The 16,365-nt window shown below is 41.9% G+C and overlaps 2 protein-coding genes across 2 annotated transcripts; both read left to right on the top strand.

Annotated features, from left to right (window-relative positions):
* The first annotated feature begins 3,004 nt into the window (after nucleotides 1–3,004).
* On the top strand, nucleotides 3,005–11,507 carry LOC103706932 (phosphate transporter PHO1-2-like). The gene is made up of 15 exons (XM_008791209.3): nucleotides 3,005–3,345; nucleotides 3,877–3,930; nucleotides 4,016–4,247; nucleotides 4,334–4,685; nucleotides 4,928–4,976; nucleotides 5,770–5,844; nucleotides 6,451–6,580; nucleotides 7,716–7,836; nucleotides 9,136–9,385; nucleotides 9,514–9,618; nucleotides 9,725–9,769; nucleotides 9,911–10,063; nucleotides 10,313–10,594; nucleotides 10,695–10,831; nucleotides 10,936–11,507. The coding sequence occupies exons 1-15, from the start codon at nucleotides 3,106–3,108 to the stop codon at nucleotides 11,024–11,026; spliced, it is 2,316 nt and encodes a 771-aa protein (XP_008789431.2). The 5' UTR covers nucleotides 3,005–3,105; the 3' UTR covers nucleotides 11,027–11,507.
* Nucleotides 11,508–15,109: 3,602 nt separating this feature from the next.
* On the top strand, nucleotides 15,110–16,303 carry LOC103706931 (basic blue protein-like). The gene is made up of 2 exons (XM_008791208.4): nucleotides 15,110–15,387; nucleotides 15,874–16,303. Exons 1-2 carry the CDS (start codon nucleotides 15,120–15,122, stop codon nucleotides 16,071–16,073), a joined length of 468 nt encoding a protein of 155 aa, XP_008789430.2. The 5' UTR covers nucleotides 15,110–15,119; the 3' UTR covers nucleotides 16,074–16,303.
* Nucleotides 16,304–16,365: the final 62 nt, after the last annotated feature.

The following is a 16,365-nucleotide window of genomic DNA, read 5'->3' as shown; positions in this document are numbered from 1 at the left end:
TACAAAAAAACTATTTACAGTGGACATTCATCAGAGGGCAACAAGGGAATGTTTTCTTAGGTTCCCTGAGAAAAGGAGTTGTGAGCCAGTATCTTACCTCTTTTGTAGAATCTTTCACATTTTATGATATATGATCTCGTTTCAAAGCTTTCGATGTTTAGCCTATTACCCTTAAACCGTCCCTAAAACTCGAAGCTTCTCCATTGGAGGCCATAAGCTTTCCTGAACCACGGTCCACAGCTTTGGTGCCCCACACCGTGTCCAGCTAGCTACTGGATTCGAGATCCCACTGACGCACAGAGCATCCCCTTAATCCATTGGTGATTAGAGCGTTTGATGTAGTGGCGGCAGAGGCGTACACGTAGGCGTTGTCACTTAACTGGCCTTTTCACGTCACTTCGACACAATTAAGAATGGCGACCAGGAAAGCTTTGCGTTAGTTTAATATAAAAGGCAGCAGATAACGCATGCTTTGGCGTAGTGGGAGAGGTGAGGCTGAATCAGCCATTAGTTCTCGAATTTCACAAATGGAATCCTCGTAATTACTAGAGCCCTGTTGCGACGATTCTTGTGGGCTGTGCAGGAGGAAAAGAAAACAAAAGAAAATAAAAAAAAGTAGTGCACTGCGGACAAAAAATATTATTCAGCCATACCTTAGTTTGATGAAGGTTTCCACTGATAGTACTAGAGGGACCTTGCAGCGCATGTTCAGCGTGCTATATATGAACCTGCTTTCACGAGTCACGTACTCCTTTTCTTTTTGTCAAACAGAATGATGATCACTAAATAGAGTGGCTACTGATCGATAGATTGTTAGAACATGTGATTCACGATTAGAGCAAGGTAGAACCACTAGCCCAAGACTTAATTTATGACTATGCACTAAATATGGCTACTAATGATCGTTATCGAGAATATTTTAGGCAGGACCCAGTTACGTTAATTGTGATCGGTTCCAATATCGGAAGCCTTTTTTTAAAAAGGCACTTGTGCAAGCATGCGGAACGTTTCTAATGTTGGGTGCTGAGTCTAGTTTCATGCCCTTTCAAATATAAAATTATTGGTTGCACCAGTTCCACTAGCTCAACAATGGACCACTCTAACCACATAGGAATACGGATCCAACCAATAGTTTCTTCTTTCAAACTAAGTGATGATTAGAGACGTGACCCATGCATCTATCTTACAACCTTGGGACCTTCGAAGTTTCTTGCACGGGTGCATGTGATCGACAGAGGTTATCAACTTGATGTTAGTGTGGTACAGCTAGAGTGTAAGATTCATGTGAAGAGCTTGATGCAGAATCTAATACGTTGGGTGACATAAGATGTAATTTGTATGGTTTTCGTTGTGAAATTTATTTGGATGGACCTGCTTGGACTGGGATGACCCTACCACTTCATTAGAATAAATCTCAGCTCTTTCTCCACCCCTAGCTATAGGTAAATAAAACTGGACTAATCTGCTCTAATGGCCAATAAGCTATTGTTTTAGTAGAAGGTGGGACCCACATGCATTTCTCGCAAAACCTATTCTCTTTACCAATGTGTGACCTCTCCATATAATAAAGTCATATTGAAGATGAATGCTATATATTCAGCAACTTGTGGGCTGATATCTGCACAGGTATGGACCAAAGGCATGGACCAAAGGCTTGTGCATGGAGTGAAGCTCATGAGGATTTTCTTTTTTTTTGAGAGAGAGAGAGACAGAGAGAAGGTTATGAAGATTTCCCAAAATATAAAATGCAAAAAGAGACATCAAAGATCCAAGACAAGAGTTTAGTCGCAAAAAACTTTCACATAATTTGTTAGTAGGAAGAGGCCATTTATCCTTTCAAACATAGTGATTGCCAAGTCATGTTTATCAACTTTTAGCTAGTTTTTGTTTTCTCAACCACTCGTCTTCTAGTAATTGCCTACATTTAAGTGGATTGCAAAATCAACATCTTCATAGTTACGCAATAGTCTATTTCTTTGATAGTTTAAAAGTGATTGTCCTTCACTTTAAAACTCTATCTTTCGCAAAAAAATATTATAATTTTCAACTAATACGCTCGATAACTTATACCCAAATGAAATCCATAAAACATGACTGACGCTGAATGGAAGATACAATCGCAATTCCTATTAAAAGTTTCATAGTGAGACATGGATAGGATATATAATCAATCCAATAAAAATTATCCTACAAATAAAATTAACATACAAATCAAGATTCTCACCTAGAGGAAGAAGATAGTATCCAATGGCACACACCCTGTGCCATGTACATGACTCATCAATGAGCATGCCTTGAAGATTCTCTTCCATGCCTTGTGCATTGTGCATTTTGCTCCTTGCCCACCAAATAGTCATGATCAGGTGCATAAATCATCTAGTTGGCAAATCATATGGTGTCTGTCGCACACATCTTTCCCCGTTAACTAAATCTTATTAGCAAATTTTATACATGCACCTTGCTCCTTCAACACATTTTTAACATATTCATTAGAACCAAAGTGTTACTGGGAATTTATGCACTTTTATTTAAGATCAAGACTGTATTATCATCAGCTTATTAAATATAATATAAATGCTGCTCTACAAAATTATGCATCAGACCTCTTACACTTTCTTCTTTAAATGGACAAATCTCTCTTGAGTTTCCTTCTACCAGAATTAGTTTCACACAGATTAAGATTGTTGATACGTACAACTCTTTTTTGGCATAACATTTCCTTTTATCTATCTTAATGAAAATTTATTTTTTTTGTTTAAAAAATGCGCATATAACATTACGAAAGGTGTCTCGCGAGTCCGTTTGAGGAGTTCCGGACGCCTTTTCCATCAAAAAAAAAACAAGAAAAAGAAAAAATCCGGTCGCCGCCCTATTTATCAAAACTTTCATTAAGACATAAACTATACTTATTTCCAAATAACACAGTGGCATCACGGCCATCCCTCTCCTCACCGCTGCTCTCGGTCTCGCTCTCTATATATAACACCCTCCACCCCTCTTGCCCTCTCCGTCTCCTCTTAAACCCCATCTCTCTCTCACTCTCTCTCGATCGGAGCAAGCCGTCGATTTTGAGAGGGGGAAGAGAGAGAGAGATTGGAAAAAGAAATGGTGAAGTTTTCGAGGGAGCTGGAGGCCCAGCTGATCCCGGAGTGGAAGGACGCTTTCGTCAACTATCGCCAGCTCAAGAAATACGTCAAGAAGATCAAGCTCTCCCTCCTCCGCTCCTCCCCGCCCCCCTCCGAAGGCGGCGCCGCCGCCGCCCACCACCGCTACGGCTTCTCTCTTCTTGATCCCCTCCGCGCCCTCGGCGCCCGCTTCTCCGCCCTCCGCGATCAGCCCCTCGAGGTACCAGATCCGGTGATCCATTCGTCTCTGCTTCCGCGAATAGAGTTTCGATGTTTTTTCCAATTTTTTTTGAAATAAAGCATGATTTTTCTTTATTTTTTTTGTATATTTCTTTCTTCCTAACGAACATTCTCGAGATTTCGTCAAATTTTTCAGTTATTTTCGGGGATTTATTTTTATTTTCGATTTTTCAAGATTCGGCAAAATGTCGAAAGGGTCCGTCGGGCGAGTGAAGTCCGTCGGAACGGCCAGGAAGCGCGAGAGCGCGGCGAGCTCCGACGTCTTCTGCGGGACGCGGCCTCGCTGTTTCGTTTCATTTCCCGCTCTATCTTCTGCGTTTCAGTTTAGAAAACCGGTCAAAGCTGTCCAGTTAGAAATATTTTTATTACTTTCGTTCGTACCAAACTTTTTTATATATATAAAAAAAAAAAAAAACTCTATTGCTAATGAAACAGCTGACCCGAAATCTTATTCCCGTTATCATTTATTTTGGCACTTATTTATCTAATTAATCACTTAATGTTTTTGTAGGCGGATGAGGAAAATTTGTACGAGATAGAACTCGTTCGATCAAGAGATGATGAGGTAATTATTAATATTATTTTAGTACTTTTTATTTGAACATTAATATTTTTAAAAAATTTAAATATACATAATTGAATGAATAAAGGTGAAGGAGTTTCTCGAGAAATTGGACGAGGAGCTCGATAAGGTGGAGAATTTCTACAGGACGAAAGAGAACGAGTTTTGCGAGCGAGGCGAGATTTTAGAAAAGCAGCTCCAGATCCTTGTGGACCTGAAGCAGATCCTCCACGAGCGCCGCCGCCGCCGCCGCCGTAGCTCCTCCTCTCCGAGTCCGACCTCCATTGCCGGGAGCCTCAATTCTCCCTCCTCCTTCTCCGGTGGGATTTGTCGTCGCTCGTCGTGATCGCCATCCATTTAAATAGGCCTGGATGGCTTATGGTTTCTGATTTGGTGGTGTTGGCAGAGAGCGCCGGAGAGACAGATCCGTCGTTGGAGGGGTCGCTGGTGGCGGACGAGGTGATTGCGGCGCTGGAGAGAAATGGGGTGAGCTTCATCGGGTCTGCGCGGACCAAGGCGAAGAAGGGTGAGAAGCCGAGGGCGGGTGCGATGAGGATCGACATCCCGGCGACGACCCCGGGGCGAACGATCTTGGCTGTCACCTCAATCATCTGGGAGGACCTCGTGAACGGCGCCAGAAGGGATGGATCGGGCGGCGGAGATCACATCAACCGGAAAAAGATCCAGTGCGCCGAGAAAATGATCCGGGGGGCCTTTGTGGAGCTCTACCGAGGCCTGGGACTCCTCAAGACTTACAGGTTCGTACACAAGAAAGGCCGATTCGCGCAACCGGCTCATTACTACGTCCCCGAGGGATAAATTGGTCATTTTACTCTCTGCATGCATGGAGCGTGACCTGACGTGGTACCATGCGTGCTTGAACATTTTCCCTTTCGCATTCTTTGTTGTTAGTTTATATAATTTTTTATCATTGTTATTTTTATTTATTTTCTCACGGCCGTTTTGATTCTCTTCTTACGGTTTCGCTATTTTGTGGCAGCTCGTTGAACATGACGGCCTTCGGGAAGATACTGAAGAAATTCGGCAAGGTAAGGACATGGCAGTCCGCCGCAACGGAAAATGATGACACCTATTAGAATCAATCATGAAAAAAAACTCGATTCATAATTTTGACGGCCACGATCCGTACGAATATTTTTTTTTTTTTAATAATAAGATAGCGGTGGAGGAGAACTACCACCTCCAAAAGCAGCTCATGAATGGCAGAATCTCGAATAACATTTCTGGATGATGACATGACATGCTAATTGATTTATTCGATCGGTTTAGAATGAGGGAATAAGGGTCCTGAGACCATTGGCCAGGGCGACGGACAACCTATCAGGTGATGAGACAGGAGCCGTCAGATCAAGCCACGTCCCATTTCGCACACCACCCTAAGTCCAAAGGCATATCCCAGTAATCTGGGACGAGCGCGTTTGAGTCTGTTGATACAAAGCTCAGATGCTGCCAGAAGGGACAGCAGATACCCTCTTCCACAAATCAGCTGGGGACACATCGCCAATTCATGTTATGGGCCCCACTCAAACACGTAGTGGGAGTGGCTGTCCGCTGTCCCTCTTTAAGTTGCCCGTCTTTCACGTGAGGAGCATGAAAATGGTCAGTTCGTTCGATAGGAATGATAGAAACGGACAAGCCCGTAAGGGAGGCCGAAAGTATAGCCGGGTGAGGGAGAGAAAGGGGTCCTCGTTTCGCGTCGTCTATATATATACTTTCTCTTTCTTTTGATTTGCTAGCCGTCAGCTGGCAATGCTCTTTGATTTGTTTGTATGATGGCAAACTGATGTATTGGAACTGAATTCAGCTACTTGTGATGTCAAGGTATCGAATCAACAAGAAGCGTCGGAGAGGTTCTTAAAGAAGGTGAAGGGATCACACTTTGTCAGCTCCGACAAGGTACGCAGGCATCTCGGCATCCCTTCTATGTGTATCTTCCTTCACGCCTTTATCATCTCTCTCTTTCATCATTTTCGTCCTTCCCGTGCCAAAACCTCGCCTACCTAACAATCTGGTCTCATACTCTAAATATCTAGTTAGTTGTATTTGCACAGGGTCCTCCCTATCTAGCTAGCTAGGCTCACGCCTACAAAGTAGTAAAGCCAACAGAAAAGGCATCGGCTATTCTTCAGGAGAGTTATGCTAAGATGAGACAAAAATATAACAAGAAAACGTAGCAAGAAAGCCATTTTTGTCGTAGATGATGTTTCAAGTGGGTCTCGGCTCAGAACCTCGAGCTTGATAAAATAGCTCTGCTACTTATTTTTCAGTGGAGCGCAAACCCGTCCAGCGCGCAATGGCGCATAATGGCATCTTTGGACGTTTCATCAGATGTCGTACTATAAGATATAACAATTAAAGAGGAGGTGTTATTAATTACTAATTAACTTTATTTACCAAAAGAATTACTAATTAACTTTGGCTTGCTTTATCGGTTTTCTGGTTGTTTTTGTTTGCATTATACATGGACGGATTCCCGAATAACTAAGTAAACTTTTGGAATAGGTGGTAAAGCTGGCGGACGAGGTGGAGTCCATTTTCACAAAACAATTTGCAAGCAATGACAGGAAAAAGACGATGAAGTTCCTGAGACCTCAACAGCCCAAAGACTCCCACATGATTACCTTCCTCGTAGGTATGCTTTTTGCTCTGACCCTTACGCAATATACTAATCTTAGCATCAATGTCCGAAATTAACATTTACAATTGCTTTAAATAAATAAATTAAAGACATAAGTCTCTCAATATTGTTAGTAACAACACCGCCACGATTAATTGCCATCATGGCTGCTAAGTGTGGAAGGCTTTGTGCATTATACACGCATAAGCAGGACGAAATCTAGATCCCGTACATGCTATCAGTGGTCACCTTGTCTTAACAATAAAAAAGAAATTATCCCTTCAATGATACCTCGTCTTTCATGACCCATGTTGATAAAAATTGTATATAAACTTTCATATGCTAAAGTTTAAAGATCATGAACAGTTCTAACAAAATTACATGATAGTAGTTACAAGAAACTGAGATACAATATGCATAAAAAGAAAATTAAACCTCTGTCGGCCATTCCTTCAGTGGGCCAGCTATTTGACTCCCGTTGGGTGAGTGACATGAATCCCAGCCACGTTCTTAGTGCTCGGCCGGAATTGGAAGCAAATTACTTAGTTGTGTGACGTATCGCATAACAATTCATACGTGGAATTGCACGTTATGCGGACATTACCCTCCGCGAGAAAGTGCCTTGGACGTCCCAGAAAGTGCCCAAAAAAGACATCCCACTCAGTGGAAATGGATTCCACCCTCGCTGATACTAAAAATGATCGAACCTGAATCGATCCTGAGTAGTTGAAAGGGACCATAACATTAACTACGTATGATGGGTACCACGTCTCACCTATTATTAGATGATGCCGCTGGCACAAAACCTGTGCGAGCTTCTAACTCATACTATACAGTTCAACTATTTTTATATGGCATTTCTTCAAGTATAAGACACGCAAAATTTTATTAATAGACGAAATGAAAAAAATTAATAAATGGATGAGATGAGCTGGGTATTTTCAGGAATATCCGTGGAGAGAAATTTTTAGAATAAACCGATCTAAGGTTGGGCAAGGTTTCTCTGTTGGGTTTGTTTCTCCTCTGATGTAGTCATGAGACAATCTTCCTCACGTCTCTTCACATAAAAAAAAAAAAACGAAAAAAATCTTCCTCACACGTCTCAAACTTTCCATATCCCTCATGTCCGTGATGAGTTTTTCTGTTGCAGGTTTGTTTACCGGCAGCTTTGTAACTTTGTTCAGCGTGTACGCCATCTTGGCTCACTTGAGCGGCATCTTCTCTTCAACAACTGAAGCTGGTTACGTGGAAACCGTCTACCCTGTTTTCAGGTACTTCCACGCAAGATTTCTGTAAATTTATTAAAGAAAATTTTTCCAGAAGTTTTGTGTCTTCTTTACTGTTAGTTGTCTCTCCACCATCATGTTTTTTTTATTTTCTGAGAAATGTTTGTCCACTAGCATTGTCAAAAAAGAATTTCACGAGAAAACAATATGATATCTATATTAAGAGCTAAGTTGCCTCCACCCGAAAATGAGCCCATTAAGCAGATCATTTTGTTCACCTCATAACCTGTGGATCATTGGTTGCCAGTTCATAACCCACGTGGCAATATTTGTTGGCAAGTTGAGCTATATATATTATGCTACGGTTGCTAAACCACAAAATAAGGTATATAATATCTCTTCACGAATTGTTAGAGGAATCACATAACATTGACCTTTGCATTCAAAACGAGAGCTAGATTTGGGTTGCGATGATAGTTACATGAGCTATCTTTCCAGGTTAATTCTCACGTTAGGATGATAAAACCCTAGTTCACCTTTTCGTTTTTTTTAATCCTATACTTTACCTTTTCGTTCACAAACAAAGCTTTTCTTCTTGTTACATTTTGCGTGCCTTCACATCATCTGGTCGTAAATATGAAAACTCATAAAATATATGGTTGAAATAAGTTTATAGTTATCTCTTAGGTTGCCTGGTGAAATAAACTAGTACGGTCCTCTCCTTGTTTCTAATTGTCATTCTTCAGCTATCACAGTCACATTTTAAATGACAGCTGACTAAAGGATAATGGTCGGATAAATATGAACCCCTCTTTTCCAAGTGACCCTAAACCCACTAACATCATGAGTAAGATTCTGTTGAAATACAGTAATGACCAGATTTAATAATGAGACAGACACTTCCACTACTCAGTTCGCACATTTTCCTGCAATTCACATTTCAACGACCAAGAGCCGACCAAAGGAATATTAGTTGAACATAATCACTTTCCTGTAAAGCATACTGTGCTGTTTGCCCGTCACTATTCCTCAACAATCCTATAGTAGAATGATTTGTATCTTTCTTGGAAACGGAACCACAGACACCTTGGCTTCGTGCGGCTTATCTAGCATTTTAGAGGAAAACTACGAGTTGGCTTAGTTAAGTATATAAAAATTTTCCAGCATAGTCGATATAAGTAATATTTAACCAGCATACATCCATCAAGTTGGATAATTATGCTTGTTTATCTATATATGTTTTCATGTGGACAATTGTACATGTAATATAACCAATAAGTGCATGCATCTGTGATCATGACGCTTCAGTTGAAATTAAATCAGGCTTCTGGTTCTCTTTTGCAGTATGTTTGCGCTTCTTAGCTTGCATATTTTCTTGTATGGGTGCAACCTATTCCTGTGGAGAGGCACCAGAATAAACCACAACTTTATATTTGAATTCAATCCAAGAACAGCTCTGAAGCACAGGGATGCTTTCCTCATCTGTACCTCCTTCATGACCGCAGTTGTAGGGGCTATGGTCATCCACTTATTGCTTCGATCTGCTGGGGTCCCCTCACGGCATGTCGAGTCCATACCAGGAGTTCTCTTGCTGGTAGCACATCTCAGACACAATTCCTGACATTGCCTGTCATAGAAAATATTCCAGCTTACATACACTCTTACCGACCACCTTAACAATCTGTCCGATGAGTTAGAACTTCTACTCTCTTTTTTTTTCAGCTGTTCACAGGATTACTCATTTGCCCTTTCAATATATTCTACCGCCCAACTCGCTCCAGCTTCCTGCGAGTAATCCGCAACATCATTTTCTCACCATTTTACAGAGTAAGCATCATCTACGGTTATCGTTTGCTGTTTGGTTATGATCCTATCACATGATCTGGTATATATGGTGCTTAAAAGCTCTTGGAATCGTTGTGATACGCTGCAGGTGTTGATGGTGGACTTCTTCATGGCTGACCAGCTAACCAGCCAGGTGAATTCCTTTCCATATAAAAATAAAGCCAAAAGCATATAAACCTAATGAATCTAAAACATTAGCACTAGTTATACTTGGTAATGCAGAACTTTGTTGCTTCTATATGCAGTTTCTCATGCTAATTACTTGTTATAACAGATCCCACTTCTGAGGCACATGGAGTTCACAGCATGCTACTTCATGGCCGGAGGCTTTAGAACACGTCCCTATGAGACTTGTACCCGTAGCCAGCAGTATAAGCTGTTGGCTTATGTCATCTCTTTCCTTCCTTACTACTGGCGGGCCATGCAGGTGAACTTGCTCTACTTAATCTGTGCCACTCCTAAATCTACGTACCATCGTCCTGATCTTAGAAAGCATGAGGATTTTGTTTTTCTGTTTTTCTCATAAAATGATCTAATTATTCTCCAATTCAAGACTTCAATCTTTGAGAACATGTATCTATCTACTGGCGTTGCATATAGCTCCAATTTTCGTACATCAATCTATTGCTGGAGCCAATTAGGCAGCTGACACTTGGCACCCGACAATTCTCCCTAGTGTGCCAGGAGATATATCGAGGAGGGGTACGATGCCAACCAATTGGCAAATGCTGGGAAGTACGTGTCGGCCATGCTGGCAGCTGCCGCCAGGTGGAAGTATGCAGTGGAGCCCACTCCGCTGTGGCTGGCTGTTGCCATTATCTCTTCCACTGCTGCAACCTTCTATCAGTTGTACTGGGACTTCGTTAAGGATTGGGGGTTTTTCGATCCAAACTCAAAGAACCCATGGCTGAGGGATGAGCTCATTTTAAAGAACAAGCGCATATATTATGCCTCAATTGTAAGTGCAACAATCCTGCTTCTACTCTCATCATGCAAAACAATAGTTCATCCCACTCTATAACGAGGCCTTCTAACTGGTTTGCAATATATGCATGCAGGCACTCAACTTCGTACTTAGACTTGCATGGATTGAAAGCGTGATGCGCCTCAAGCTGGGGCTGGTCGAGAACCGGCTGGTTGAATTCTTGTTGGCATCATTGGAGATCATTCGACGAGGACACTGGAATTTTTACAGGTAATTTACTCTTCATCATGGATTAATTCCGGATGTACGTAAGATGAGTCTAGTAATTATCTGAGCTGAAATGTGTTTCTGATCTTTGGTTCAATTGTTCCAAGATTGGAGAATGAGCATCTGAACAACGTGGGCAAGTTCAGGGCAGTGAAGGCCGTCCCCCTACCATTCCGCGAGTTGGACTCGGATGGATGAAGGGAAGTCGCCCGACAAGTGTACATAAATTATGGGCTTCGGAGGAGGTGGGGCTTGCCGAGGACCTGGAGTGGATTGCTTTTCCCATTAACCGTTGCTTGAGGTAGCTAGGAACTGATATAGAGTAGAGGATGTGGCACCACCCCGATGCAGTGAAGAACAGGGGATTCCTGATCGGAGGCGGGAATCGGGTCCGGTGGAGTAAAACATGGCTAACTTCACCCCAACCCATCCAACAATAAGAAGAAGAAGAAGAAGAAGAAGAAGCAGCAATGCTTGCTTGCTTGCTTTCTCTTAGCCCCAATATGAGGTGATTATTGAACACCACGTCGAATAGAGAGAGAAGGGGGGGGGGAAGAGAAGATCAGCGATATGCATTTGTATAGTGCCACGTGGAAATAAAAACTTTCATCATTCCAATTGAATTCAGACCAATCAATGAACGAGATCAAGTGATGGCACTCATTAAGCTTTGGTTCAATAAGCACTGCACAAATAATTTTTGTACGCCCGTATCAATTTCTGTTTATATAAGAAGATTTTGACTGAAGGAAGTGCATGCGTGCGTGGAGCTTCATTTCCCTGGGCACGTGCATCGCACGTACCTTGTTCTGGTTTTAACGAACGAAGGGCCGTTAATGGGCCAGGGTCGTCGCATGAGGACTACCTTTGCTTGTGCCTGTTTCAAAGAAGGCCCATTCCAAACTACCTGGGCCTGAATGTCCATTAGCTTGTCTGAATGGGCTCGGTTGTGCACCTATTAACGAACAAAAAGGCTGTTAATGGGCCAGGGGTGTCGCAAGAGGACTATTCGATTCCAGTCCTTTGCTTGGGCTTGTTTCAAATAAGGCTCATTCCCAACTACCAAGGCCTGAATGTCCCTTAGTTCGTCTGAATGGGCTCAACAACCGAGCTAGCCATCCAATAAGCAGATAAGAAGCATATCAAGATAACAATCGGACTAATTCCCCCTTTTTGTGTGGACATGCACGGCCAAGATGGTATGACAATTCGAATCATGAAGTTCATCAGGATGCAGATTTCCGACCCAAGTGGTAGTGCCAAGGCTCTGCCCCATTCCTGGAAAGACATAAGCTAAAAAAAAAAAGCTCGGAAGCATGCTCTTTTAGCAACCTCATAGTTGAGCAGTGCATCACTAACTTGAAAAAGTCCTCAAGGGGGGCAACGAATTAGATCGGTTATAGTGTCAGCAGCCTAAATCCACTGCGGGCTCCATTGGTTATTCGCCTGATAAATACTGGTGGTAATGCTGTGGTGTTCTTAATTCCTGTGAAATGCGCAAGCACCGAATCTAAGATCTCCTTTTCATCTGTCATGACTAAACTAGGATCGAGAACTAGCAGGAATTGCTTGGAGATGAGTTCTTGTTTCTTCTGAAGAGGTTGAGACAAGTCATGAAATAAAATATGCTTATTGTAGCCGAGTTTCAAGGGTAACAGCCACATGATGTAATCGATCTTTTTTGGCTGGTTATTTGGTTTCATTTTGACTCTGGACAGGCAGAGATCCAGTCCCATTCAAATGCTAATCTAAGATCTCCTTTCCATCTGTCATGACTAAACTAGGATCGAGAACTAGCAGGAATTGCTTGGAGATGAGTTCTTGTTTCTTCTGAAGAGGTTGAGGCAAGTCATGAAATAAAATATGCTTATTGTAGCCGAGTTTCAAGGGTAACAGCCACATGAAGTAATCGATCTTTTTTGGCTGGTTATTTGGTTTCATTTTGACTCTGGACAGGCAGAGATCCAGTCCCATTCAAATGCTAATCTAAGATCTTCTTTCCATCTGTCATGACTAAACTAGGATCGAGAACTAGCAGGAATTGCTTGGAGATGAGTTCTTGTTTCTTCTGAAGAGGTTGAGGCAAGTCATGAAATAAAATATGCTTATTGTAGCCGAGTTTCAAGGGTAACAGCCACATGATGTAATCGATCTTTTTGGCTGGTTATTTGGTTTCATTTTGACTCTGGACAGGCAGAGATCCAGTCCCATTCAAATGCTAATCTTGCCATGTTTACTGGTATCATAAATAATCCGTATGTGTCCAGCTAATTACCCAACTTTCTTAATGTAAATTCATATCCTGAAAGCCAGCTTCATAAGCTAAAGCGAGAAAATATTAGACCCTGAGCGCGTATGTTTACTGCTATAAGAAAATTCTAGTTAGCCAACCCATTACACCAGGGAAAACATTCTCAACCCAACCATTAACCCTGCTATTTAGAAAGTGTAGGCGCGCTTTTGATATAGCATAGTTGTTCAGAGAGATTTAGTCACAACCGTGCATGCTTCAAGCTTGGTTGGCGTGCCACCTATATTGTAGCCCACCAGCAACTGGGTTGACCTATAAGAATGGTGTAAGATAAGGGTGTGTTTGGTTTGCGATCGGAGTCTGAATAAATTGGAATAAAACTCGGAATAGATATATCTCCCAAAACATTTGGTTCATTATTGAAATCGAAATCGAAATCAAAAATGAAATTTGAGTACTAGAGAAAAGTAGGAATTAGGTTTTGAGGGATTGGAGCATTCTCATTTCTCCAAAAATCGGAATGGAAACATAAGCCCCTCCACCCAACGGTTGGAGTGGGTGTCACTCATTTTCATTTCCATTATAAAGTCCAACTCCCCCAACCAAACATGTCCTAAAAATCATAATAAAATTAAAATTAGTAATTGATAGAGAAAGCATATATGCGCAACATTCAGTTTGTTTCAAAAGCGACTCTTTGATTGAAGCTCTATGGTTCATTAGAACTGCAAGATAGAGCGCTTAAGAAAATAAGTTGTCCTACCTTTAAGCAGGCTAAGGTGGCCAGATCATGCAAAGCAACTTCTAATTCTAAAGTTGGACGTTGGACACCCAATAAAATCAAATTAGGTAACAGATCAAAGGTGCAGATCTAGGTGGAATCAAATTTTACAAGCACGCCACCCTTTCTAACACTAGTCCTCTAATCCTACTCACCTAGTGGCCTTCTTGTAGGTTTGCACCACTACATTACATCACTGCAGTGTGATGTCCATAAGCAATAAACCTATCGCTTTAATTAGGTTTTCCACGCATGGTCACGTCGGATTAGATTAGTATCTTGGTATATGCCCACCATAAACAAACAACAATGGGCTAATATTTTGGTCCCCACGTCATGATGGAAACCAAGCCATTGTGCTGACTTTCTACTTGGAGATTGGATCTTTCAGAGTTGTCTCAAATTAATTTGCCATTAATTCTTAAGTTAGACCTCAGATTGAGAAGGCTCAAGTTCATAGTTGCAGTATCCCAGAATTTCATGAGGAACTTGATCACCATCATGTGACCGAATATATTGAGTCAGCAGAGCCATAGGCCTACATCCTATAATTTCCACCCTTTACCCCCAAAACTAAACCTTATAGTTTTCATTTGAAAAAGATCTCAAAATGGAGGCTGTGAAAACATGGAAAGAGAATTTCGGAGAAACATTCATATATTTTTATTGTTTATCAAAAGGGACCATTCCTGCAGAACAAAATGGTGGGAAAACAAGCTGAGTGCTCACTAATTTTGATTTTTTATATCTTTTCCCGCGAATTTGTCTTCTATATGACTAGGAACTAGCAGACATAGCATGCATCTTACCTTACCGTATACAATAGTCAAATTAAAGTTCGAAAATAAAATATTGATTCATATTATAGCATCACATGCATTTGCATGCATGCTTCTGAATGTTATCATTATTCAATTTCCTTTTCATTAAAGAATGGGCTAACCTTCGTTTCACTTCGATACTTGAACATTGCCCTTCCAGCCTCTGGACCCAATCTTGGATTTTAATACTGCACCGCATGCATTATTCTCATCCTTGGACATTTTTGTAGATATCTTTTTGTTGCTGCTGCTGTTGTTAATCACTATGACAACTCTTTCTCTTCACCCTTACTGACTGACGGCTTGACCTGGCCATGATTCGCAGTAGAAGGGACTTGTATCCAATCATAGTAGGATAACTTAAAGGCCAAATATAAAATTCAACACAACAGAGAACCCCACTCCCCTCTAGTTTCCTATAAATGCAGCTCTTGGAGCATGATGCTTCTCGCATTGAAGGAGAAGCCTCAGCTTTCACTCTCAACTCTCTTGCTACCAAGACACAAAGTCGACCCACTCGAGAGAATGGCCATGGGAAGAGGCAGCTGCACCATAGCCGTGTTCCTTGCCCTGTTCCTCATCCTGTGCGCGCCGTTCCACACTCTCGCGGCCACCCACGTCGTTGGGGATTCGCAGGGATGGGGCTTCTCAATGTCGTACACCGACTGGGCCAATGAAAAAACCTTCGCTGCAGGAGACACCCTTGGTCTCTCGCTCTCTCTCTCTCACATGCACTCACCATTTTTTTTTTTTCCTTTCAATGACATAAACCATGGCCCGAAAAGTTATGGAAATGGCAACGGCGATTACACTGAAACCTGACGTGCCAAATCTGACAACTGATTCTGCCATGCGCCTTCTTAGGAAGGGTTCGGATTGCATCTTTCATGCTAAAGAATGGTTGTTTTTTCTTTCTTGATATGGATTATTAGATCGCACTCTGCACAAACCTTAAAGCACTCCAAATTTCTTCATTCATTCACTTGCGCAAATTTTAAAATAATCATTGCACAATCCTGCAGAAGATTTGATCTCCTCTCTTGTATTGCCGACGTTTGTTTATTTATTTATGAATCTTATTTTCGAGCACTAATTAGTAGTTGGATTTCAAAATATCAGCTTTCTCGTTTGTTTTCTTTTTTTTTTTTCAAATTTTATGATGGATTTGTTGTTGTTATTTTGACTGGGGCAGTTTTCAATTACCAAGCCGGTGCACACAACGTGGTGCCGGTGAGTGCTGCGGGCTACAAGACTTGCAAGGCATCAGGCAGCTCCAAGGCAGCGACGACGGGCGATGACCAGTTCACTCTGAAGAAAGGGGCCAACTACTTCATTTGCAGCTTCCCTGGCCACTGCGCCGCAGGCATGAGGCTCCAAGTCATCGCGGACTGAAACAGGGGGCCCTGGCTTGCTCATTGGAGCTTGAAGCGTTCAGCATCTAGTACTATCATGTGTGGGTACGTAAAGGGGCGGTCTCTCTTCTGGCTTCTTAGCTAGCTTAAATAATGACCGCAGTATCGTTATGAACTTGTGAGTCTTTTCAGAGTGTGCATGGTGTGTGAATGTATGACTAGTGGTTCCTATGAATAACAATGCTGAACAAAACCAACTTGTGTCGGAAATATGCACATGCATGCATGCATGCAGGCACGCACACGCAGACAGGTAGGCAGAATGTTCTTAA

This window comes from Phoenix dactylifera, chromosome 18, assembly GCF_009389715.1.
Source record: "Phoenix dactylifera cultivar Barhee BC4 chromosome 18, palm_55x_up_171113_PBpolish2nd_filt_p, whole genome shotgun sequence".
Lineage (NCBI taxonomy): Eukaryota > Viridiplantae > Streptophyta > Magnoliopsida > Arecales > Arecaceae > Phoenix > Phoenix dactylifera.
This window is presented reverse-complemented; position numbering and strand designations above follow the sequence as displayed.

What these genes read in the sequence shown, in the direction of transcription:
- LOC103706931 (XM_008791208.4), top strand. Translation starts at nt 15,120, where the DNA reads ATGATGCTTCTCGCATTGAAGGAGAAGCCTCAGCTTTCACTCTCAACT. An exon ending in CGCTGCAGGAGACACCCTTG is followed by an intron (nt 15,388 to 15,873) that starts GTCTCTCGCTCT and finishes TGACTGGGGCAG; the next exon opens with TTTTCAATTACCAAGCCGGT.
- LOC103706932 (XM_008791209.3), top strand. Translation starts at nt 3,106, where the DNA reads ATGGTGAAGTTTTCGAGGGAGCTGGAGGCCCAGCTGATCCCGGAGTGG. An exon ending in CATGATTACCTTCCTCGTAG is followed by an intron (nt 6,581 to 7,715) that starts GTATGCTTTTTG and finishes TTTCTGTTGCAG; the next exon opens with GTTTGTTTACCGGCAGCTTT. An exon ending in TTTTCTCACCATTTTACAGA is followed by an intron (nt 9,619 to 9,724) that starts GTAAGCATCATC and finishes GATACGCTGCAG; the next exon opens with GTGTTGATGGTGGACTTCTT.